At 41.6% G+C, this 26,683-nt stretch overlaps 1 protein-coding gene across 4 annotated transcripts in view; it reads right to left on the minus strand.

Annotated features, from left to right (window-relative positions):
- The window catches only part of AMPH (amphiphysin), a 251,180-nt gene that overhangs the window by 48,879 nt on the left and 175,618 nt on the right, over positions 1-26,683 (minus strand). For all 4 annotated transcript variants that reach the window (XM_058725445.1, XM_058725444.1, XM_058725447.1 and 1 more), the window contains exons 11-12: positions 26,092-26,220; positions 3,125-3,241 (exon numbers count right to left, since the gene is read on the minus strand). In XM_058725445.1, coding sequence (XP_058581428.1) covers positions 3,125-3,241; positions 26,092-26,220 — 246 coding nt within the window. The remainder of the gene's footprint in view (positions 1-3,124; positions 3,242-26,091; positions 26,221-26,683) is intronic.

Consider the following 26,683-nt stretch of genomic DNA (forward strand, 5'->3'; position numbering starts at 1 on the left):
TCAAGAGGATGAATTATGACCAGTTTGATGGTCAATGAACCCCAGAAAGGTAGTTCTTCAATATGCTGAATTAGATGATAACACAGCTCAATTAATAATCATGCAAATCAGCAGGGTGCCCGCTAAGACATAATGGATGAATATGCTTACTACTGGCATTTTAATTATAAAGCTCATTGATCCTGGGGAGCGAATCCAGATGGTTCAAGTGACTTCCGCCCATGTGTTTGGGAAAGTGAGGGAGACCTCTCTCATCTCCTTTGTGATTGAGAATTGCTGCTAATGCCACACCCTCTTCTGCCTTTGTCTTTGTGACTAGAATCAGATCCGTGTTTATGCACTTGTTTTGATCTCAAAATGAGTGGCAAATTAGAGAGTCTGGCACGCCCAAACTAAGAACATGGGGGTTTCCAGATGGGGTCACAGATGTCTCATTGGGATTCAGTACTACAAGGACAGGGGTCCTGTGGTTCTGAGAGAGCCCGCCCCCCTGGGCTGTATCGCCCCAGCCACCCTGCATCTCTGTGCAGCCTGGCTGCTCTCTGGGTTAGGTCCCACCTGTTGAAGGACTTAAGAAAGGAGAGCAGGACGGCTGCATGGAAAGCCCAGTTATTTGTATGTGTACTCCTTCTGCATCTAACATGCTTTGTGTTTTCTTGCTTCCCAGCCTCTTAAGAATCACAGCTCCTAAAAGCTACCCCATATCCCTGCCTCATGCAGACGGCGTGGGGTATTTTCTCCAAAGGAAGGCGGCAAAGTGAAACGTCTTGTTTATCAGTCCTCAGGATCACGAAAGGACGCGTTAACTCGTGCGGACACCGTGGAGATCGCAAGGTGAGCTGTTCTGCCAGCAGCAAGAACATCCATTTAAAGCGTGGGGTCAAGCGATGGTTAAGCGAGATCATTCTGAGCGAAGGGGAAAGAAGGCCCGCACAAATCTAATGGCTCTATGCTTTTTTGCTCTCTCAGCCTAAGACTGTTCTTGGAGAAGAGATGTGATTAGAGCCGGCTCACAGGATGACTCTGCAGTGAGGTGACTCAATTAGAGCCACTGGGCAGCCAGGGCGGTTTATTACCTGGCCTGAGGGAGGACACAGGGCACACACAGCTTTTTCTAACTGCAGTGATGCATTTTATTCAGAAGAAAGACTTGTGAAGATTTAACCAAGGTCATTTAAAAAAAATCTTTTTTAAGTTTGTCTATTTTTGGGGGGGGGGGGAGAGAGAGAGAGAGAGAGAGAGAGTAAGTGGGGGAAGGGCAGAGAGAGGGAGACACAGAATCTGAAGCAGGCTCCAGGCCCCGAGCGAGCAGCACAGAGCCCGACACGGGGCTTGAACCCACAAACCATGAGATCATGACCTGAACCAAAATCAGACGCTTAACCGACTGAGCCAACCAAGCGTCCCTCAGTCATTTTTTTTTCTTATTATGAAAGAGTCTCTTAGTCCTAAATCCACACAAAGTTCCATGATTTGTGGAATTTTTTAATCATGGATTGATATAAAAGAGGTTTCTCTCTTGATCCAACTCGCAGATAGACATGCTGTGGAATCTCATCCACTGATCACGACAACATTCACTGTAGAAACCTGCTTTCTGCCACTAGAGCAGTGAATGCTGGAGTGCGAGGCAGAGAAGTCCTGTAGACAAAGAAGTCTACACAGTGAGAAAGCTCTTTCACGGAAGTATTCTGAATGATATGTACATTCATCTTCTGCTTTGCTGGGCCCCCAAGGCAGAACCCTCAAGTTTGCTGATAATCACTATGGTGGCATCCCCCAAAGTATGTTTTAGAGAACATTCAAATGAATGTGAAGAAACTTTCATTCAAACAGATTTCCGTAGTCAAACACATTTGGGAATCTCTAAGTTAAACAAGTCTAAACGGTTTTTTCTTTTAATTGCAGGACTTCCTGGAGCCTTTAATACTGTAATGCCTATCATGAGTCTCCTAAAAGGGATTTAATAGAACTTTCTGAAACATTTATCTAAGAGACCCATTTTTTTGCAAAATATCTTCAAAGGTTCGTATCTGATCTGCTTAATTACCTGCTTTACCGACATCTCAGATTTGTATTGTTCCTGTATTACAACAGGGAGGCCTTCAGAAATGCGATCACATTCTGGAATAAAGCATGGATTAAAGAGAGGCTTTATTTATTGAGGTTCATACTGAGCTGACAGTGGTTTACGGTAAGGTATCACGAAGGCTTCAAGACTAAAAGATTGAGCTAGGTCTCAGTTTACAATACACCTTTCTTAGTTCACGGGAAGTATACCCCAGCCACCTTTGGATTTGCCCAAATTCAAATGTGAGGCCCCAAGCACATCAAAAATACTGATACAAACAATTTCTGCTTAGACAGATTTTGAGTTAACTTTCTTTCATGGGCACAGACAATCGTGCCCTCCTGCAGAGGAATCATCCACAAGCCATTAGAGGGCCCCGCTCCTGGGCCCTTCTGCTGGAGAACGCTGTGGCCGTCACTAGTGAAGTGAGGAAAGGTTGAGGATGATGATGATGAGCAAGGGGAAGTTGGGTATGGGAGGCCAGCTCCGCATCAAGCCATAGCCCAGATCCCATAGGGGAAGCTTCTGCAATGTGGAGGAAGACAATGTCATCAAGTTCAAAGTGACCAAGACTGGAAAACATTTCCGTTGGGGCACAATTTCGAGGCTATGTCTAATGTGCTTTAATCTCCAAAGCATGGAGAAGGAACGTAGAGGAAACAGGAAGAAGGTTAAGTCTAGGGCCAAGAGAAAGAGCTTCATTTAGAGAAGTCATGAAATGTATCATTGAAGTCTGAACAGTCTGAGTGTAAAATGATACTAATAATGACAATTACTCTGAGACAGGGGATTCCTGGGCAACCATACATTCCAGTTTGGGATGTATGGTTATCCCAGCTCTATGGGTAGAGAGAGAGGGAATGGGAGGAGGAGGTTTGGAATGATAGATATGGATAAGGTCTTCTTTCTACCCTTTCTTCCCATTAGAAAATGTTTGTCAACCCAAAAGAAAAGTAAATAGTCACTTGAGATGGAGAGCGGTCTGAAAGGCATCTGCTGCCCTTGAAGTTCACGAAAACGTCATCTCCAAACGTCAAAGCCGCCATTGGATACCTGCGACATGGGTGAGTGGGTCACTCCAGCAGAACCTGCAGGTGTCACCTCAGGCTTGAAAGGGTCGAAGTCCAGATCCAACAATGTCTCCTCTTTCTTCACCTCGGGGACTTCATTCTGTTAAAGGAGAACAAGACAGAATATGAGACTTTATGATATAATCCCTGTGTAATCCTCTAACATCACTGAATATCCCCAAAGCATGTTCTGATAGTTTACCCAGAGTCACTCGCGAAATGTGATGAAGGGGGAAATAACCGACTCTGGCCAACTGGAACCAAAGATGCGTAGGAATGCGACCCAGGTTTTGGTTTCTGTCCTTCGTCCAGCTCCGAATCCAGCCAACAAAGAGAATGTCTAAGAGGTATATCCTGATGCCACCAAGATCCAAGGACTCTCCTCTGCTAGTTTAGGTATCTCAGGTCAAGAATTACAGATGACCAGATGGATACAATAGGCCACGGCTGGGACCCGTCACCGTAGCCCATGGCTGTGAGGCCCCTGCGAAGCTAGTGTGTAAAAAGGAAGGGATACCATCTACCCTGACTACCTCCACCTGCCTCATCCAATCAGAGAGACCCTATCCTTTGATGTAGTCATCACATGAACCACTCTTCATCCGTATTACTGTCGGTCTCCACTGTAAGTATGAGGGAGGGAAGGTGAAAGAGAAAGAGGGAGGGAGAGAACCACATCCCCCAACATTTGCCATAAAATAACATTCCTGGATTAGAAAGAGGTAAGCCAAATAAGACACTGGATAAAAGTCCTGCTATAATAGCGACACATTTATAATACTGAACATTAATATTTATTCATTTATTGTGGTCTCATGATACAAAAAAAAAAACACAGCTTGAAGTTAGCCTAGCCTTGGCTTAAGTCACGCGGTAAGGGTCAGAGCTGAAGTAAAGCCCCCCTAAACAATCACGGTGAACAGAACTGGGTCAGTTTCCATAGAATCAGGTAACGTGTGTTTGGTGTTTGATATAAGCTTCAGTTTTGACCATCTGTACTCTAGAAACTCAAAGGTCACAACCATGGATGAAGCACAAAAGAATAGGAATGTTCAGAGAAAGCTTTTAAAGAACAAGAGTTCTTTTAATTAATATTGATCATAGACATAAAACTTAAAAATATATAGAGCTGTATGAATAGCTTTGGGGCATAAGAGATAATTGTTTTTAGTATATCCACACTCACTGTAGAAGGAAATCTGCTTAAATACCACGCGATTGGTCCTGGGCTACCTATTTTGCAGCATGATCATTCTTACACATTTAAAATTTCACAAGGCTAATCCTTCTTGCTTTAATAATTACAATCACAAAACCATCAACTGATTCCTTTGGCCCCTATTCAAAATCTGCATGGGTTTTGTTTTTTGCCAACATCTGTATTGGTACAAGTTATAGGTCTAAAACTTTGCGAACACTTACATTGACTTAGAATGTGCTAGGCACTGTTCTGAGAGCTTTGTGCATATAAATATTAACTCAGGTTAGGGCACTTTGCTGCAGTCTAATGATGACAACACTACAACACTATTATTGCCTTCAAAGAATGACCTTCCTAGATCCCCCAGACTTCATTTCGCCCGCATGGTCTAATCCTTACAAAAACCAAGGGGTAAATGGCATCATTCCTCCATCTGGGGATAAGGAGAGAGGGCTGTTGTCCTGGGTCCCTCAGGTGCAATGCGGCCGAGGCAGGACTGCAACAGCCAGAGGCCTTGGACCCCAGTGCTATTCCAGGCTGCTGCTAAGACCTGTGTCCACATCTCTCAAACAGGCACCACAGGGATCTGCAGAGGAATTCTGGACAGTCTCTAAGTTCTTCTTAAAACATGAGCCCAAACGAATCTGTCCATTAATCCTCTCTAAGCCTAATGGGGCCCCTTATGAAAGCTTGAATGGAAATGTAGAGCTCAAGGATGACAAGTGGCATGAGACTGTATACCAGTGTGGTGGTCTTCAAAAGGTGCAGCTGGCTACTTCGACTCCATTTCTATTTGGTTTTGCACCCTTAATTCCTGCGAGTTACCCCTTAAGGCACTCATATCAAACAGCAGTTTGACAGAACTACAGAAAGAGCAAAAAAAGGAGTTGCCTGCTGATACAGCATTCCTTTATAAAATGACAACTCTGTCATTAACATGTTGAAACACGTTGACATGTCATGTCCCTTAACATAACAAAAGAAAACTCCTCTCATTCCTTATACCTGAGTCACCGTTAGAGCAGATCTGATGTGGTGTCGGCATTTGTAAACTTTTGAAAGCCAGAGCTTAAGTACCGCGTTCCCATTAAAAGTCTAGACCCAGAGTGTGATCCTAAGAAAAGAGACTACATGTGTAAACCACAGGGGGAAAATACCCAAAGGGAAGATCTTACCAGTGATAATAATCTTCAGGAAGTGTCTTCTGCTAGGGACATCTAAGTTTATAACCGAAGTACTGAACTTCTTCCACTCTAGGTAGACAATTTGACCATAATCCTATGCCTAGTCTTGTCATGGCCTCCCTACAGATGGAGTTTACTGCCTTATCCCTTGACTTGGGGTTGACCATCTGTCATGCTTTAGTCAATGGATGTTAGTAAATGTCACACAAATGAAGGCTTGAAATGTTTGTGTGGGTGACTTGCTTTTTTGTATTCTTGCCACTCACTGTGCAACGTACAAGCTTTGGGGAACCACTGGTCAAGGAGGATGGGAGCCACAGGGAACACACCTGGACCCACCATAACTAAATTCCTCAAAAGCGGTGTTAAAGAGGAATTCTTACAAGTGGCCAGGGCGGGGGGGGGGGGGAGGGGGGGCAGGGTAAGACATGTTACTGAACACAGGGACAACCTAGGAATAATAGCATTTTTTAGCACCAGAATTAATGCAAGCAAAAAGATGTTGAGGCAGTATCTTTGAAGTACAGAGAGAAACTTAGAATTATGTGCCCCTTGAAAATATTTTTATGTTTTCATTTTTAAATATTTATTTGAGAGAGAGCACAAGCAGGGGAAGGGGCAGAGAGAGAGGGAGAGAAAGAATCCCAAGGAGTTTCCACACTGTCAGCACAGAGCCCAACATGGGGCTTGAACTCACAAACCACGATTTCATGACCTGAGCCAAAATCAAGAGTCTGACACTTAACAGACTGAGCCACCCAAGTGCCCCGAAAATATATAAAAAAAAAAAAGACCAAAAATGTGGGCACTTGGGTGGCTCGGTCGGTTAAGCGTCCAACTTCGGCTCAGATCACATGTCACTGCCTGTGAGTATGAGCCCCGCATCAGGCTCTGTGCTGACAGCTCAGAGCCTGGGGCCTGCTTTGGATTCTGTCTCCTTCTCTCTCTGCCCCTTCCCCGCTCACATTCTGTCTGTCTTCCAAAAATAAATAAAAATTTAAAAAAAAAGAGAAAAAATGAGGTGACTATTTTTTCATACATACAAAAGCAGAAAGAACCCATCGCCATCCAATCAACACAACTAATGTGAAAAGACATTTTTCAGGCATGAAATGATGCTACATGGAAATACGGATCTAGATGAAGTATGGATGTACACAAAGGAATGACAGGCTCTAAAGGAATGAGAAATGATAACTATGTAGGTAAGTATACATGACTTTAGTCATTATTTAAATCTCCTTAAAAGATAACTGACTGCTTAAACAAAGATAATCACAAAGTAACATGAAGTGACTTTACGTTAAAAAATAAATTCTATTTGACAAAACAGACAAAACAGTACAAAACCAGAAGAGGGGGAAATGTAAGTATACAATTATGGGATTCTTATGCTAGACCTGAAATATACCACTATTTGAAGGCAGACTTTTTAATAAATTAAAACATGTACTTTAAGCCCTAAAGCAACCACTAAAATACCAAAACAAGTTATCACTAATAAACAAAAGAAATAAAAGAGAGTAATAAAAATAATCAATTAATCTAAAAGAAAACAGAAAAAAGAGGAAAAAGGGTTAAAACAGATGGCCCAATAGAAAAAAAAATATCAAGATGCCAGATTGAAATGTCACCATATGAATAACTACCTTGAATGAAAATGGTCTAAACAGTTTAATGAAATGCAGAGGTTATCAGATTAGATTAAAAAAGCAATACTCAACTAGATACTGCCTATAAGAAACAGATTTCAAATACAGAGACACAAACAAGTTGAAAGTAAAAGGAAGAAAAAAGATGAATTATGCCAACCTAACCAAAAGACAGCTGGAATAGTTATATTAATGTCAAACAAAGCAGACTGCAAATAAGAGAACATTATTATGGATAAAGGAGGTCATTTCCTAATGTAAAAAGGTGTTAATTCTAAACATTTATGGATTCAATCAGAAAGTGTCAAGATACATGAAGCAAGAACCAAAAACACAGCATCAAGAAATTTTAAAATGCACAATTTTGTAGGGAAGATTTCAACAGCCCTCTTTCAACAACTGAAAGAAGTAGAGAGAAAATCAGTAAGGTTATAGAAAATACAGAAAACACCAAGACCCAATTTGACCTGATTTACACTTATAAAACACTCCATACGGCAGCACAATACAAATTCTTTTCAAGTGCATGTCAAACACAGAACATAATAGACACTGTTCTATTAAACAGGTCTCAATAAACTTAAAACCGGTCTCAATAAACTTAAAAAACATTCAAGTCATACAAAGTATGCTGACTACAATGGAATCAAGTTTCAAATCAGTAAGAGAATTATCTCTAGAAAAATCCACAAATATGTGGACAAAAATAACATTCTAAATAACTCAATGAAAGAAATGAAAAGAAAAACATCAGAAGAAAGAAGAAATCAATGTGGAAATTAGAAAGCAGTTTGAGTTGAATGAAAATAAAGACAACAGGTGCACCTGGGTGGCTTAAGCACTGACTCTTGACTTCAGTTCAGGTCATGATCTCACGGTTCATGAGTCTGAGGCCTGCATCAGGCTCTGCACTGACAGCAGCCTGCTTGGGATTCTGGCTCCCTTTCTCTCTGAACCACCACTTACTTTCTATCTCTCTCTCACAGTAAATAAAAGTGAACTTTATTATTTTATTTATTTAGAGAAAGGGAGAGAGAGACAGAGAGAGAGAGAGAGAGAGAGAGGACAGGGGCAGAGAGAAAGAATATCCCAAGCAGGCTCTGCATTATCACCACAGAGCCCAATGTAGGGCTTGAACTCACGAACCGTGAGATCATGACCTGAGCCAAAGTCAGATGCTTAACCAACTGAGCAACCCAGGCACCCCAAATAAAACTGAACTTTAAAAAAATAAATAAAAATAAAAAATATAAAGACAACATACCAAATTTGTGAGATGCTGCTGTAATAGGATTTAGGGAAAATTTATAGCACTGAATCCCTATATAAGAAAAGAAGGAAAACCTAGAAACATATACACTACCCAAACTGAAAGAGGAAGAAATAGAAAATTTGAACAGACCCATAACCAGTAAGGAAATCAAATTAGTAATAAAAAATCTGCCAAAAAACAAGAGTCCAGGACCAGATGGCTTTCCAGGGGTATTCTACCAAACAATTAAGGAAGAGTTAACACCTATTCTCCTGAAACTGTTCCAAAAAGTAGAAATGGAAGGAAAACTTCCAAACTCTTTCTATGAAGCCAGCATTATCTTGATTCCAAGACCAGACAGAGACCCCACTAAAAAGGAGAACTACAGACCAATTTCCCTGATGAACATGGATGCAAAAATCCTCAACAAGATATTAGCCAACCGGATCCAACAATACATTAAAAAAATTATTCACCATGACCAAGTAGGATTTATACCTGGGATGCAGGGCTGGTTCAATATCTGCAAAACAATTAATGTGATTCATCACATCAATAAAAGAAAGGACAAGAGCCATATGATCCTTTCAATAGACGCAAAGAAAGCATTTGACAAAATACAACAACGTTTCTTGATAAAAACCCTCAAGAAAGTAGGGATAGAAGGAGCATACCTCAAGATCATAAAAGCCATATATGAACAACCCAATGCTAATATCATCCTCAATGGGGAAAAACTGAGAGCTTTCCCCCTAAGGTCAGGAACAAGACAGGGATGTCCACTCTTGCCACTGTTACTCAACATAATATTGGAAGTCTTAGCCTCTGCAATCAGACAACACAAAGAAATAAAAGGCATCCAAATTGGCAAGGAGGAGGTCAAACTTTCACTCTTCACAGATAACATGATACTCTATGTGGAAAACCCAAAAGATTCCACCAAAAAAATGCTAGAACTGATACATGATTCAGCAAAGTTGCAAGATATAAAATCAACACACAGAAATTGGTTGCATTCCTATACACCAACAATGAAGCGACAGAAAGAGAAATCAAGGAATCGATTCCATTTACAGTTGCACCAAAATGATAAAATACCTAGGAATAAATCTAACCAAAGAGGTGAAAAATCTATACACTGAAAACTATAGAAAGCTTATGAAAGAAATTGGAGAAGACACAAAGAAATGGAAAAAGATTCCATGCTCCTGGATAGGAAGAACAAATATTGTTAAAATGTTGATACTACCCAAAGCAATCTACACATTCAACACAATCCCTATCAAAGTAACACCAACGTTCTTCACAGAGCTAGAACAAACAATCCTAAAATTTGTATGGAACCAGAAAAGACCCCGAATAGCCAAAGCAATCTTGAAAAAGAAAACCAAAGTAGGAGGTATCACAATCCCAGACTTCAAGCTATACTATAAAGCTGTAATCATCAACACAGTATGGTACTGGCACAAGAACAGGCAGATCAATGGAACAGAACAGAGAACCCAGAAATGGACCCACAAACATATGGCCAACTAATCTTTGACAAAGCAGGAAAGAATATCCAATGGAATAAAGACAGTCTCTTCTGCAAGTGGTGCTGGGAAAACTGGATAGCAACATGCAGAAGAATGAACCTGGACAACTTTCTTACACCATACACAAAAATAAACTCAAAATGGATGAAAGACCTCAATGTAAGACAGGAAGCCATCAAAATCCTTGAGGAGAAAGCAGGCAAAAACCTCTCTGATCTTGCCCACACCAACTTCTTACTCAACATGTTTCCAGAGGCAAGGGAAACAAAAGCAAAAATGAACTACTGGGACCTCATCAAAATAAAAAGCTTCTGCACAGCAAAGGAAACAATCAGCAAAACTAAAAGGCAACTGACAGAATAGGAGAAGATATTTGCAAACGACATATCAGATAAAGGGTTAGTATCCAAAATCTACAAAGAACTTATCAAACTCAACACCCAAAAAACAAATAATCCAGTGAAGAAATGGGAAAAAGACATAAATAGACACTTCTCCAAAGAAGACATTCAGATGGCCAACCGACAAATGAAAAAATGCTTCGCATCACTCATCATCAGGGAAATACAAATCAAAACCACAATGAGATACCACCTCACACCTGTCAGAATGGCTAACATTAACAATTCAGGCAACAACAGATGTCGGCGAGGATGCAGAGAAAGAGGATCTCCTTTGCATTGTTGGTGGGAATGCAAGCTGGTGCAGCCACTCTGGAAAACAGTATGGAGGCTCCTCAAAAAATTAAAAATAGAACTACCCTACGACCCAGCAATTGCACTACTAGGCATTTATCCAAGGGATATAGGTATGCTGTTTCGAAGGGACACATGCACCCCCATGTTTATAGCAGCACTATCAACAATAGCCAAAGTATGGAAAGAGCCCAAATGTCCATCGAAGGATGCATGGATAAAGAAAATGTGGTGTATATACACAATGGAGTATTACTAGGCAATCAAAAAGAATGAAATCTTGCCATTTGCAACTACGTGGATGAACTGGAGTGTATTATGCTAAGTGAAATTAGTCAGTCAGAGAAAGACAAAAATCGTATGACTTCACTCATATGAGGGCTTTAAGAGACAAAACAGATGAACATAAGGGAAGGGAAGCAAAAATGATATAAAAACAGGGAGGGGGACAAAACAGAAGAGACTCATAAATATGGAGAACAAACTGAGGGTTGCTGGAGGGGTTGTGGGAGGGGGGATGGGCTAAATGGGTAGGGGGCATTAAGGAATCTACTCCTGAAATCATTGCTTCACTATATGCTAACTAATTTGGAGGTAAATTTTTAAAAATAAAGTTTAAAAAAAAAAGAAAAGAAGAAATATCTCAAATTAGTAACTTCAGCTTCTACCCTGCAAACTAGGAAAAAAAAGACACAGAGCAAATAAAATTCTAAATAGAAATGGGGAAAATTATGCAGATCAGAGTAGAAATTAATTAGAGAATGACAGAGAGAGAGAGAGAGAGAGAGCGCGCTTGAGAGAATACCAATAAAACCAAAACCAAGTGCTTTGAGAAGATTAATAAAATTGATAAACTTCTAGCCAGACTGAGGGACAGAGGGCACAGGAGGGACAGAGAGGGCACTAATTACCAATATCCGGAATGAGAGAGGGGGCATTACCAGATATTTAAAAAAAATAAGGAAGTATTGTAAACCACTTTATTCCAATACATTTAACAATTTAGATGAGAGAGACAGATTTCTTGAGAAATACAAACTGCAGCATATAGAGAACTTGAATCACTATGTTGCATACCTGAAACTAAGGTTAACATTGTGTGTCAACTATATTCAAATTAAAAAAAAAATTTTTTTTTAAGAGAAAAAAAAACAAAAACAAAAACAACCCTGCAGGCCCAAATGGCTCCTCTGGTGAATTCTACCAGAGTTAAATAAGAAAAAAATACCAATTCTACAAAATTGAAGAGGAGTGAACAACTTCCCAACTTATTCTATGGGGAAAGCATTACCCTGGTGCTAAAATCAGAAAATTACTTTTTTTTTTTTACCTAAAAAAATTTTTTTTACATTTATTTATTTTTGAGAGGGGGGTGGGGAGAGAACAAGTGGGGTAGGGGCAAAGAGAGAAGGAGACACAGAATCCAAAGCAGGCCCCAGGCTCCGAGCTGTGAGCACAGAGCAGGACATGGGGCTCAAACTCACAAACCACGAGATCATGACCTGAGCCAAAGTTGGACACTTAACTGACTGAGCCACCCAAGCATCCCAACTTTTTTTTTTACTTTAAATGTTTATTTATTTTCAGAGACAGAGTGCAAGCAGGGGAGGGGCACAGAGAGGGGGACCGAAGGGGGCTCTGTGCTAACAGCAGCAAGCACAATGTAGGGCTGGAACTCACAAACCACAAGATCATGACGGAGATGAAGTCAATCAACTGAGCCACCCAGGTGCCCCAGAAAATGACATTATTAAAAACAACGCCCTATGGACTCATGTTCCTCATCAGCATAGATGCAAAAATGCTAGAGAAAGCTTTAGCAAACTGGATGAAGAAATATATATTAATAAACTGCATCATAACCAAATGAGGTTTATCTCAGGAATGTGTGATTGATGTACCATTTGAAAACCAATGAATGTAAGTCACCATATTAACAAACTAAAAAAGAAAACTCATACGATCATCTTGACAGATGCAGGAAAAGTATTTGAAAAAATCCATATCCACTCCTGTTCAAAACTCTCAACAAAGTAGGAAACATAGGCAACTTCCTCAACCTGATAAGGGTATCTACAAAAACATGCAACTATCATCATGTTTAATAACACAAGACTAGGAGCCTTTCCCCTAAGATCGAGGCAAGGAGGGCCATCTCAACACTTGTACTCAACAATATACTGGCAGTACTAAACACTAAAATAAGGCAGAAAAAAGCAATACAAGGCATCCAAATTAAAAAGAAAAAAGTAAAACTATGTTAATTCACAGAAGATATGATCACTTATATAGAAAAATCCAAGGAAATCTATAAAAAAGCTATAGGAACTAATACTGAGTTTAGCAAGGCTGCAGGATACAGCATTAATATACAAAAACTGGTTTTACTGATATATAAGAGTATGAAAAACCAGAAACTTAAATTTTAAAAATATGATTTACAATAGCACTAAAAATATGAAATACTTAGGGATAAACCCAACCAAAGATGAGAAAACCTGTACACTGAATAGTAACTATAAAACACAGCCAAGATAAATTAGAGAAGACCTTAAAATAAAGGAAGAGCTATACTGTGTTTATGGATCACAGAGCTCATTATTATTAAGATGTCAATGCTCCCCAAACTTATCTACATATTCAATGCAATGCCAGTCAGTATCTGTACTGGGCTGAATACTGTGCACCCCTCCACCCCCCGCCAAAGTTCATGATTATAAGGAACCTGTGAATGTGACCTTATTTGGCAATAGGACGTTTGCAGATGTAATGGAATTTAGATGTGGTCATACTGAATTAGGATGGGCCTTAATGCAATGACTTGTGACCTTATAAAAACAAGGAAATTTGGACACATAAACACAAAGGTATGTGAAGATACAGAGCACACAGACACATAAGGAAAACACAGTGTGATGACAGAGGCAGAGACTGGAATGATGTATCTACATGCCAAGGACTGCCAGCAACCACCAGAAGGAGAGAGGAGCAAAGAAGGACCCTAGAGTCTTCAGAAGAAGCATAGCCTGCTGATTTCAGACTCAATCATGACCTTGATCTCAGACGTCTAGCCTCCAAAACTGTGAGAGAATAAAAGTCTGTTGTTATAAGCCACTCAGTTTATGCTTCTTTGCTAAAACAGCCCTAGGAATCTAACCAAATATCCCAGAAGGTGTTTTTGTAGAAACTTACATATTGATTCTAAAATTCATGTGGAGATTCAGAGGACCTAGAACACCCAAAACAACTCTGAAAAATAACAACGCTGAGGGACTAACCTCATCTGATTTCAAGACAGTATAAAGTGACAGTAATCAAGATTAACAAGGTACTGGCATAAAAGGTAGGCAAATGGATCAATAAAAAATCACAGAGTTCAGAAAGAGAACCACAAAGGTACAAAGGCAATTCAGTAGAATAAGGATAGACTTTTCAACAATCACATTTCAACTGTAAAGAAATGAACTTCAACCCATACTTTGCACATATTAAAAAATTCCAAATTTGTCACAGACCCTAAGTGTAACACCTAAAGCTGTAAAACTTCTAGAAGGACACACAGGAGAAAATCTTTGTGACCTTGCGTTAGGCATAGATTTTTTTTAGATGTGATGTGAAATGCCTAATTCTTAAAAAATAAATAAATTGGATAAATTGGACCTCATCAAAATAAAAAAAAACTTCTACTCTTCTAAAAAGCACTAACAGAATGACAAGATAAGCCACATGCTGGAAGAAAATATTTGCAAATCATGCATCTGATAAAAGGCTTGTATCCAGAACATACAAAGGACTCTCAAGACTCCATCAAGTAAGTGAATACATCAGCAAAAGTTTTTCACAGACACCAATGAGGATATACTAATGTCATAGTAATATGTCATAATGTCCTCTAGACTCGTCCATGTTGTCAGAAATGGCAGGATTTACTTCTTCTGAGGCCAAATAATATTCCATTGTGTTTATATACCTCATTTTCTTTACTCATTCATCTACTGATGGACATTTAATGTTTATTTTTGAGAGACAGAGAGAGAGAGTGCGTAAGCAGAGGAAGGCAGAGAGAGAGGGAGACACAGAATCAGAGGAAGGCAGAGAGAGAGGGAGACACAGAATCCAAAGCAGGCTCCAGACTCTGAGCTGTCAGCACAAGAGCCTGACATGGGGCCCAAACTCACAAACCATGAGATCATGAGCTGAGCCGAAGTCAGGCACTCAACCAACTGAGCCACCCAGGTGCCCCCCGCCATGGACATTTAAGTTGTTTCCATGGATTGTCTATTGTGAATAGTGCTGTAGTGAACACAGGAGTGCAGACAGCTCTTTGAGATGCTGATTTCATTTCAATACCCAGAGGTGGGGTTGCTGTATAGTAAGGTAGTTCTATTTATAATTTTCTGAGGAGCCTCCATATTGTTTTCCATAGTGTTCTACCAATTTACAATCCCATCAACAGTGTACAAGGATTCCCTGTTCTCCACGTCCTCACCAACAACTGTTATTTGTCTTTTTCATAGTAGCCATTCTAACAGGTGTGAGGTGATAACTCATTGTGATTCTGAAGTACATTTCTCTGACGGTTAGTGGTGTTGAGCACCTTTTCCTGTGTCTGCTGGCAATCTGTACATCTTCTTCGGAGAAATGTCCATTTGGGTCCCTTGTCCATTTTTTTAATCCAACTACTTGATTTTTTTTTTTTGCTATTGAGTAGTATGAGTCCCATATATATTTTGGATATTAACCCCTTATCTGATACATGATTTGCAAATATTTTCTCCCATTCCCTACATTGCCTTTTTACTCTGTTGATTGTTTGCTTTGCTGTGCAGAAGTTTCTATGCTAAGTGAAATAAGCAAGACACAGAAAGAGAAATGATCTCACTTACATGTGGAATTGAAAACAGTCAAAACCATGGAAGCAGAGAGTAGAATGGTTTTTTCCAGGGCCTCAGGGGAGGGGAGACGGGGAGATGTTAGTCAAGGGGTATAAAGTTTCAGTTATGCAAGTCCTAGAGATCTAATGTTCAGCATGGTGACTGTAAGCAAAAATAGTGTATTATACACTTGAAATTTGCCAGGAGGATAGATATTAAGTGTTCTGACATCATCATCATCATCATCATCAACAACAACAACAACAAAAGAGAGTAGCTATGTGAAGGGATAGATATATTAATTGGCTGGTTTGGGGAGATCACTTCACAATGCATACATATGTTAAAACATCAAGTTGTACACTTTAAGTGTATACAATTATTTGTCAGTTATACCCCAATAGAGCTGAGGGGAAAAATGTCAAATGAGTACATGAAAAGATGCCTAACATCATTAGCCATTAGGGAGATGCAAACTAAATCACAACAAAATAACACTATATACTTACCATCATGGCTAAAATTAAAAAGACTAACCATACCAAGTGTTGGCAAAGATGTGGAGGAACTGAAATTCTTTTTCAGTGTGGGTGGAAACACAAATAGTATAATCACTTAGAAAAGTCTGGCAGTTTCTGGGGCACCTGGGTGGCTCAGTCGGTTGAATATCCGACTTTGGCTCAGGTCATGATCTCACAGTTTGTGAGTTTGAGCCCTGTGTTGGGCTCTGTCCTGATGGCTCGGAGCCTGGAGCCTGCTTCAGATTCTGTGTCTCCCTCTCTCTCTGTTCCTCCCCCACTCACACTCTGTCTCTCTCTCTCAAAAATAAATAAAGATTTAAAAAAATTAAAAAAAGAAAAGTCTGGCAGTTTCTTAATAAGTTAAACTTATTCCTACCAAATGATCCAGCCAGTTCATAGAGATTTACCGAAGAGAAATGAAAGCATGTGCACAAAGAACATTTGTATACAAATGTTCACAGCATCTTTACTTACAATACCCCAAAATTAGGGGCACCTGGGTAGCTCAGCCAGCTAAGCGTCCGACTTTGGCTTACATCATGATCTCGGAGGTTCACGGGTTTGAACCCTGCACTGTGACAGCACAGAGCCTGGAGCATGCTCTGGATTCTGTATCTCCTCTCTCTCTGCCTCTCCTCCACTCATGCTCTCTCTCTCTCTCTCTCTCTCTCAAATAAATAAACATTAAAAAAAAATAGCCCCAAATTAGAAACTACCCAAATATCCATTAATGGATGAAAAAAACAACAACAACAAACCCTGATGTGTCCATACAATGAGATATTACTCAGTAATAAGAAGGAATAAACTGCTGATACCTGCTACAAAATGGATGAACCTCATAATAATTATGCAGAATAGTACAAGCCAGACCAAAAAGGGTGCACACTGGGTGATTCCATCTATACAAAATTCTAGGAGATTCAAACTTGTGTATGGTGACAGAAAGATGAGTGTTTGCCTGGAGGGTACAGCATGTGGACAGGAACAGAAAGGATTACAGACACGAAGAAACTTTGGGGGTGAGAGATATAGTCACTACCTTGATCCTGGTGATGGTTTCATGGGTGCACACATATTTCAAAACTTATCAAAAAGTATGCTTTAAATATGTGCCGTTAACCATATGTTGGTCAGAAATCAATGAAACTGATTAACAGAAGAAAATACTCTAACAACAGGAGATTAGTTAAACCTACTATGGTACAACCTCATGATACAGGGATCTGTTGTTATTTAAAATGGTGAGATATATCTTAAATTGACATGAAAATATCTTTGTTATATTTGTAGTAAAAAAAACCCATAGGTTATAAAACTGATATAAAATGATCAGATTTCCAAAAAAAATTATCTTTCTGTCACTGTTTGAAGAGAATAAAATTGTGGCATTACAAAAACTACATTAGTAACAGTGGTTTTTGCTGAGAAATAGAACTACACTTTTAAACTTTTGCTTTTTGCTTCTCTGGAATTTACTAGTGTTTTGGGTTAACCATGCATCCTTTATGACATTACTCTTATAAGCATATCAGGTAACAGAGATTTCAATATATAGCTACAGACACAAAAATTTATAAGTAGAGCAGTCTCTAAGCCATTCCCGTGGGTGCATGCAGACAGACAGATGGATAGACAGACACACACACACACACACACACACACACACACACACACAATTTTTTAAATTTGTTTAATGTTTATTTTTTTTTGAGAGAGAGAGAAAGAGAATGAGTGGGGGAGGGGCAGAGAGAGAGGGAGACATAGAATCTGAAGCAGGCTCCAGGCTCTGAGCTGTCAGCACAGAGCCCAACGTGGGGCTCAAACCCATGAACCGTGAGATCATGGATGAGTCAAAGTCGGATGCTTAACCAACTGAGCCACCCAGGCACCCCGATTTCTTAATGATAACACAATATTTCAGTGAGCCAGATAAAGTCATAGGTACTATTTCTTCCAAATAGTTTTTTTTTTAATTTTTTATTCTTTCATTAAACATATTTTAAGGACATTTTCATTATATTCTAAATATTAGGCAGGACACTTATTACTTCCCAATGAGTCCGGGGAGGTCAGATAACAAACTTAAGACATAAAGGTTAAATAAAGTTTTTAGGAACGAGGCCAGTTGGGGGTTATCTTTCAGGTAATAGATATGTCTTTTATTGAAGGGTCACAACATAGCTAACAATTTCTACCAGTGAGTAAAGCTTTTGCATTTCGTTGGTAATTATGAACGCAGAGGCCTAAGAAAAATTTTTTTAAATGTTTATTTCTCTTGAGAGAAAGAAAGTGTGCAAGTGAGTGGGCGTCCTCAGGAAACTGAACTTTATAACTGGAAGCCTATGGTAAGACCACTACAGATGCATACGCAGCAGTTACTGGGAATAATGGTAGTTAACTACAGTATCCTGACTGGGCTCAAGAGCTTTATATTTGCAGTCTCAGAATTTTCAGTCATCATTCAACCATTTCATAGGACATTGTCAAGTATTTGTTCTACAGCTTTAACTATATAAGACGTTAAAAGAATAGTACAACGAGGGGCGCCTGGGTGGCTCAGTTGGTCAAGCACCTGACTGTTGATTTCGGCTCAGGTCATGATCTCACAGTTCAGGTGTTCGAGACCCACATTGAGCCTGCTTAGGCTTCTCTCTCTCTCTCTCTCTCTCTCTCTCTCTCTGCCTCTCCTCTACTCGAGTGGTCTCTGTCTTTTTCAAAATAAATAAATAAATAAACTTAAAAAAAGAAACAGTACAATGAAGATCCATTTACCCATGACCTGGACTCTTCAAAGCTCTCCTATTGCCGTCTTTGCTGCGTGTGCCTACCTACACTTACAGGATCCTGCAGACGCTCTAATGAGGTGATGCACAACATACTAACTTTCTAAGGAACTGTTTATCTAGGTTTTTTGTTTTTGTTTTTACTGGAGCAAGCTGCTAGGTTGCACAGCCGTGACAGTGCAGCACATTGACCGTAAGGAGGAGAGAGACAGTAGGGGAGGTGGACGGGGCCTGTGCGTCCAGTGAGGTTCAGTGATGACCACTGGATGAACAAGTAGCTCAACTGGTGGAGTAAAGACCCTCCTCCCACCGCCCCTGGAATTTAACGATAACATTGCTGATCTGTCACAACTTGAAGAACTGTGCTAATATCAAAAACCCGAAGACACTGTAGAAAACGTGCATTCTGAACATTACGGAGAGAGTCTGGATGGATTTGTTCAGTTTACTGGCCGTCTAGTACCTGCTATCCATCAGGTGCTTAGAACGCCAGCATGGGTGGTCTACAGACTTCCGCTTTCCACGGCTGCCCTATGAACGCCACAGTGTGGACGAAAGACAACGGGTTTGCTCAACTTCAAAGTAGGGATAATGATGGGGTGGCTGGGTGGCTCAGTCGGTTAAGTGTCCGACTTCAGCTCAGGTCATGATCTCATGGTTCTTGGGTTCGAGCCCTGTATCGGGATCTGTGCTCGGAGCCTGGAGCCTGCTTCAGATTCTGTGTCTCCCTCTCTCTATACTCCTCCCCTGCTCATGCCCTGTCTCTCTCTGTCTCTCAAAATTGAATAAAAGTTAAAAAAAAAAGTTTAAATAAAAATAAAAGTAAAAAGTAGGGATAATGGCCTGTCAATCACAGGAATGATGTGAAAGCTAAATCGAAGGAGACCCTGCATGTAACATAGTCAGTCATGTGCTTCCTCATCGTGAGCTCTTTCCTTTCTCCCCAACTCATTCTTCTGCGTTCCCCTTCTCCCTTTCCCCTGCTGGCCTCTCTGAGCCAGCTGACCACCACTCCCTAACCCATACCTCAAACCATATTCAAAAGTACAAAATCTCAAAAGACACACCGTGAGATGCTTCGCAAGGAGGTAGAATATAAAATGCAAAAAAGGGCAAAGTGCGAAAAGTCTAGATGCTGTCACAAGTTCAGGTGTCTGAGAACCTTGGAAGGTTGTGAAGCCAAGTGGCATGACGACTTAAGAGCACTGTCAGAGCCCCAGATGATAAACAAATTACCCCAGTTGGCTACCCCTGCCGAAGGAACCAGGGGTCCTGTGGGCGACCCACCAACCCAACAGACCGACCAAACAGGGGCTGAAGGGTCTGAAGACACACGGTTTCCTTCCTTCCAGTTTTTAGCTTACTAATTCTTTCTGCGTTACCAGAATGCTAACATGTTTACTTGGAAAAAATACCAACTGAAAGAAGAGGCAGCTGGTCCAGAAATATGCTACATTGAAAAGAAAAGCCAAAGCGGAATTCAAAACCAGGTGACAGATACCCGGGAAGCGAGGGGTACGTACACATGTGACTGCAGGATTGGGGAGACGAAAAGGGCCATTTCACGAACTTATTCTGCAAGCTGAAAATCTACTTCAGTTTGATTGGCTAAGGAAAAATCGAATGACTTCATGAACTTAAAATGTGAGCTGCAGCATTCGGCTGGAAAGCAGAGGCGTTAAGAGTAGCAGAGTTAACTTGATGCTAACTTGATCCCGACAGCCACGCGGCTTAGAGGCTGTGCTGCTGTCTTGCCTTCTGGCACAGTAGGTCTCCCAGCAGGAGTGGGGAGATGGGCTTGGAGGAATAGGCTTGGATGGTCACAACCTAATCCATCTGGATTTGTAAAGGAGAATACCAGTTTCAAAAACAGAAAATATGCAGGGGCACCTGGGTGGCTGAGTCGGGTAAGCGTCTGACTCTTGGTTTCGGCTCAGGTCACGATCTCACGGTTTGTGGGTTTGAGCCCCGCTTCGGGCTCTGCGCTGACAGTGCAGGGCCTGCTTGGGTCTGTCTCTGTCTCAAAATAAACAAAAACGTAAAAGATTTAAAAGCAAAGAGAGAAAATATGCAACGTCGTTGCTGGGAAAAGATTTAAGCAAAACAGTTGGGGGTTACCTGCTACGGAAAAAAAAATGTGGAAACAGGCAATTTCTTCCTTTCTGCCACTTGACAGGTAGAAGGGCAAGCAGGGACCCCACCCCTAGCCCTGACCCTCAGGGGAGCCCCACACTTTCGAATACATTCCCTGAAATTTTCTAAGTCCTTCTCTGGTGGTGGCGGTTGTGGCTAGCAATGCTATCTGGTCAGGGCACCCACACGGGGCTGGCGCCCATCTCTCTTTGGAGCACTCTGTGACCCTCTCTACATGGAGTACCTACCACACCCCCCAGGAACTCTGGGGCTCACATCCACCCAGTTGTCCTGGAACATGGTGGCCAGGCTTGTTTCCAAGAGGGTGGCTGGTGGGTAGATTGCCTCCACTGGGCAGCATGGCGTTTCATGTACGGAATCCCATCAGACTGACCACCAGAATGCTGCGGACAGGCTCATTTCAAGGGACTCGAATTGGTTATATGGACAGAAGCCCCCCTCTGAAAATATTTGCCCAGAGCCACGATCCTTCAGGAAAGCCCTGGTGGGAGAGGAGGGTGAACCTCGATCGTGAGAAGAGAAAGCAGTCCAAAACATCTTTTTTCAAAACATTTTTGAAGAAAAAAAAAAGAAACAACCTTGCATGTGTACACATGTGTGTGTATATAATATACATGATTGCTTTTTTTGGCCTTGATCTGTTAAAATCCTATTTATAGGCCATAAGTTTGGTTTCCAGGGATATAATATCTTTTAAATCTTCGTTTTTAAACATGTTTCACCAAACGCCCATGTCCCTGGAACAGGTAGTACTTTGGGAGAAAAGGGAGATTATTTGAGAAACTCTGATTTAAACAAAAAGGGCTTTTGTTGCACAACTTCTCAGAGCACTGGACATGCTGACACAAACTATGTAAAACAAAAGGGGGTGTAGCCCCTCCCAGCCTCCGATGACCAGGGACCCCTTTTTCACAGCATCTTATGGGAAGGGATGGAAAATGCTGTCTTGAAAGAATAATGTGGGGCACCTGGGTGGCTCAGTCTGTTAAGCCTCCGACTTCGGCTCAGGTCAGAATCTCACAGTTCGTGGGTTCAAGCCCTGCGTCGGGCTCTGTGCTGACAGCTCAGAGCCTGGAGCCTGCTTCAGATTCTGTGTCTCCCTCTCTCTCTGCCCCTCATCCACTCACACTCTGTTTCTGTCTCTCAAAAATGAATAAACTTAAAAAAAATTTTAAAGAATGATTCAGGAAAACACACACACACACACACACACACACACACACACACACACACACCATAAGAGATTTCTTTCAATTTAGGTTCTTGGGAGGGAAAAATAAAGAGGGCTGGCAGTTCCATTTTTGTAATCACAAAACCAGAGAAGCAAGATCAGCCCTGTGGTCTTGACACTCGGACCTCTCCCTGTAAGCAGGTACGGATACTTCCCAGAGAAAATTCTATGATATAGTTAAGGTCTGGGGCCATTAGAGGGCTCTCTAGGCCTAATGGATTTGTTTCCAATCCCCGGATGCACTCAGGAGGGACTGTCGCCACCGTGAAGCTTGGTGTATGAGACGCACAAATCCATCAGAGGTGAGGAATATTTCAATCATCACACCTGGAGCTTCTGGGTGGGATTAATACAAACACTCTTCTTCCCCACTAAGTACATGATAAAAATAGCAAACTGGGAACATAAACCTATCTGTTCAATGTAGACTGACTTATTAAACTTTTAAAAAATATCACAATAAAACTGAAATGGACCACTCCATATGATCATAAATATCATGTATCTGGGAGAGAAGAGCTTTTCAGATACATCTCACCTTTCTAGCTTCCATGCAGCTGGCATTGCATTTTCTCTGGGCATTTCTGTTGATTCTTTTTCATCAAATATCTGTGCCTATCTAACAACATCACAGCCCTGATGAGACCGTCCATTCCCTTAGAATATGTAACTTGACATATACTCTGATCAACACATCTAATATTACAAGCACACATGTACATGCACGTGTATGTACATGTAAGTCCAACTGCCCGAAATATGGAGTATTTCAAGTCATACTATTTTTTTTAATTTCATGTTTATTTATTTTTGAGAGAGGGAGAGAGCGTGTGCGAGCAGGGCATGGGCAGAGAGGAGGGGGAGGGACAGAGAGAGGTGGGGAGGGGCAGAAAGAGGGAGGGGACAGAGGATCGGAAACAGGCTCCATGCTGACAGCAATGAGCCCAATGCGGGGCTCGACCTCACAAACCGCTACATCATGACCTGAGCCGAAGCTGGACGCTTAACCGACTGAGCCACCCAGGCACCTCTCAAGTCACACAATTTTTAAGTGCAGCAGTTATACATGGTCGTACATGATATACACTTGACTCAGCTGGGTATTTCCCTGGGAGAAATCTGTTCATTCACTGTGGTACTTTGTTCGTGGCCATATATTTGTGCCACGGGGAAATCCTGGCCTAAAACAGTGGTTCTCACGGCATGATCCCATGACCAGCAGTTGTCAGCATCACTTGGGAGCTTGTTAGGAATACAGATTCTTGGCCCCCACCCTGGAGCGGCTGAATCAGAAACTCTGCCGGATGTGACCCAAAAGGAGTGAGAGAACACACACTGGCCCTGTGGGTATCAAAAGAGGAACGAGCAACCGAAGGGACTGTCAAGATGCTTCAGGGACAGGTGGCGTCTGCATAATTTTATTGTATCTTTTTAAAATGCTTATTTATTTCTTGAGAGAGAGAGAGAGAGAGAGAGAGAGAGAGAGAGAGAGAGAGAGAATCCCAAGCAGGCTCTGTGCTGACAGTGCAGAGCCTGATGTGAGGCTCGAACTCACAAATCGTGAGATCATGACCTGAGCTGGAACCAAGAGTCAGATGCTTAATGGACTGAGCCACCCAGGCGCCCCAAAATAAAGCTAGATTCTATCACTCAATAAGCAAGGAAACAGACTGAAACATAAACCCTGCTTCACTCCCTTCTCTTGACATCGTGACATAAGACTCACAGCCATTTAGTCAATGGAAACGCTCTGGTCACATGCTGTGGTCCACCACAAGAGCCACGTTACCGCAGTCAGAAAAAACGACAGAAACCTCCTTCTGCCTCCTCTTGATTAAAAGAAAACAATATAAATGAAACTGAATCCCCCAAAACGCACCCCCATGATGTCTCTGGCGGTCAGTTCTTTCAGAAACCCCGAGCACACTGATGGAAGGGACACACAGCCAGTATGGGGGAAGGGGTGCTTTCCTCCTCTTGCCACAGCCTTGGAGTGCTACACAAAGACAGCCAGGCTGGGCCCGGGCCAGGCCCCCGGTTGGTTGGTTCTGCTTAGAAAGCCATTTCCTCTTCCTCTGTCCCCGATTCCTGACTTCCCATGACTCCTATGCAACAGCATCATGAGAGTTAATGCTCTTAGAAGCACTCCGGGCCCCCGTCTAGCATTTGCAATTGTAAAAAGTGCTGTGATGTTTTTCTTTTCTACCAATGAAGAAACCTTATGTGAGCCAGCAAACTGCAAATAAAAAAAACATTTTAAAGGAAAGAACACTTTTGAACCCCATCTTTGCTTCGGAACTAGTCTATGTGTCATGTCGCCTCTACTTTCGCTGCCTCAGGTGCTAAATGGAAGGGTCTTCAGCTAAGTACATGTGGCTTCTGGGTGACCACATTCTCTGTGGAGGGGACCAAGGCAGGTTTTTGGAGGGTACAGGGGAAAGCAACCTGAATAAGGGTATCATCGGCCGAAACACCCCCTATTTGAAAACTGATGAAGCACCAGAGAGAAGGGAGCTGAGCTGTTAGCAAATACAAATGGACAGCATAACGTGGAAATGAAAACTGCTCACGTTTGGTGCCAGGCCAACAGCTGGCTCCGAGAGAGCTAGCCCTGAGGGCATCTGGGTATCCACATACATCATTTGTCCCTGCACTCATCCACGTGCAATTCTCCCTCCTCGAAAAGAGCTGCTAAATCACATTTCAAGGCCTTGTTAGCGTACCAAATCCCACATCTCATACAAACAACAGAAGAAGGACACTATTAGCTGAAAGCATTGTGCCTTATTGATGAATGCCCTTAAAAGCAACGACAAATTACGACGGGCTTCCAAGTGGCTATTTTCTGAGTTCTCTGTTATTAGTGCATTATTTCTGTTATTGTCAACAGGACGTGATTATAATTGGGATGTTGTACACAGTGTTGTTATTGATGTACTCAGTAATTATAGGGCTGCATTCTCACATCTTATAAAATGTAGGTATTATTTCTGACCCTGAGGACGCTGGGAGCAACTGATGCTGGCACGATTTTTCTGGGGACTTTCACTCTTAAAACAAAGAAATGGCTTTGATGGCATCAGGAACAGCTCTTCAAGTCAGGAATCTTCATTCTTGAGACAATGGGATGACCAAGTCGCCAGCAGAGGTAGACTTGCAGTCCACGAAGGTAGCTGTACCTGGGGCAGGTGCGCCCCGGGGTCTTTGAGACCAGGGCAATTGCGGATGCTTCTGTTTGCCAAAGTAGGAAGGTCAAAAGGCTTAAAAACAGTCATCTCTTTTCATTGTATTTTCCTATTCTCTACTAGGAAGCAATACAAAAGAACTAACACAGGGCATAAAGACATGAATTCACAAATACTGATGTTCCCCGAAGTGCCGGTAAAGAAACAGAAAAATTGAAAGCTACCTGGTCCATTCCTCAGATGGAATACTCTGGTTAAACATCTTCTTTTGAAAAAAGAAAACAGTAACATGACATGAAAAAAAGACGCTCAATTAGATGAAGTAGAAAAGTCAGGAATACATAACAATGCCATCTGAATTTTATGGTACAAATTCGGTATTTACCTAGAAAAATAGACTGAAGGAAAATAAACCAAAGTGCATTCATTTGTGACTATGTCAGAGTGGTATGATTTAGGGGATTATGAAAATTCGTCATTTCACACTTTTCGGTGTTTCCAAACATTGTATGTACGTCTCCCATTTGAGAATGCTTTAGGCATACCAAGTAATTAACAAACCTGATGACACCTGAAATGATACTGCAGGCTCTAACATCTGCCACTTTTAAAGCTGATCCCTGAGGGTCCCTCTGCCACGGAACTTCTGTGGACATCGCAGCTCCATACGAGGCACTTACCTGCGAAGGTGTCGTCACACTGATTTCCGGAACAAAGTTGTCCTCAAAGAAACTGATGATGTTCTCCTGTTGAAGTTCCTTTGTTGGAGTGACTTTGGGCAGAGGTGGGACAGGAGGCCCTTTCCTGGTCTACAAAACATTAGAAACACAAGCAAACTAATTCAGCCAAAGACAGCACGCGAGATGTGCAGAAATGTCACGGAACAGTGCTGGGCGGATGTATCGGTCACTGACTGAAATTTAGATACGTGTACAGAAACAAGAACACCTGATTGAGCAGAGAATGCTATCTCCCTTGGTGGCTCTCTGAGCACCAACAAGCAAGGGCCCCGTGAGAAATACTCCGGCAATGCCACTCCATTCATCTCAACACAAGCGCTACACGCAGGGCCAGGTGCCTATGCCTCTAAAGTTAAAACTAAGGCAACACCTTTTGTGGAGTCAACTGAAAAGGATTTCTCATTTCAGCAATAAATTGGAACTTGAACACTAACATCAGGAAAGTTTGTCACTGGAATCACTGAGACCGCCCATACGTAGCACACATTGCACTCCCCACGTGAGTGTTTTCAGGAGTAAGAACTTGACAGAA

The sequence above is a fragment of the Neofelis nebulosa genome, chromosome 4 (genome assembly GCF_028018385.1).
Source record: "Neofelis nebulosa isolate mNeoNeb1 chromosome 4, mNeoNeb1.pri, whole genome shotgun sequence".
In the NCBI taxonomy this organism is placed as follows: domain Eukaryota; kingdom Metazoa; phylum Chordata; class Mammalia; order Carnivora; family Felidae; genus Neofelis; species Neofelis nebulosa.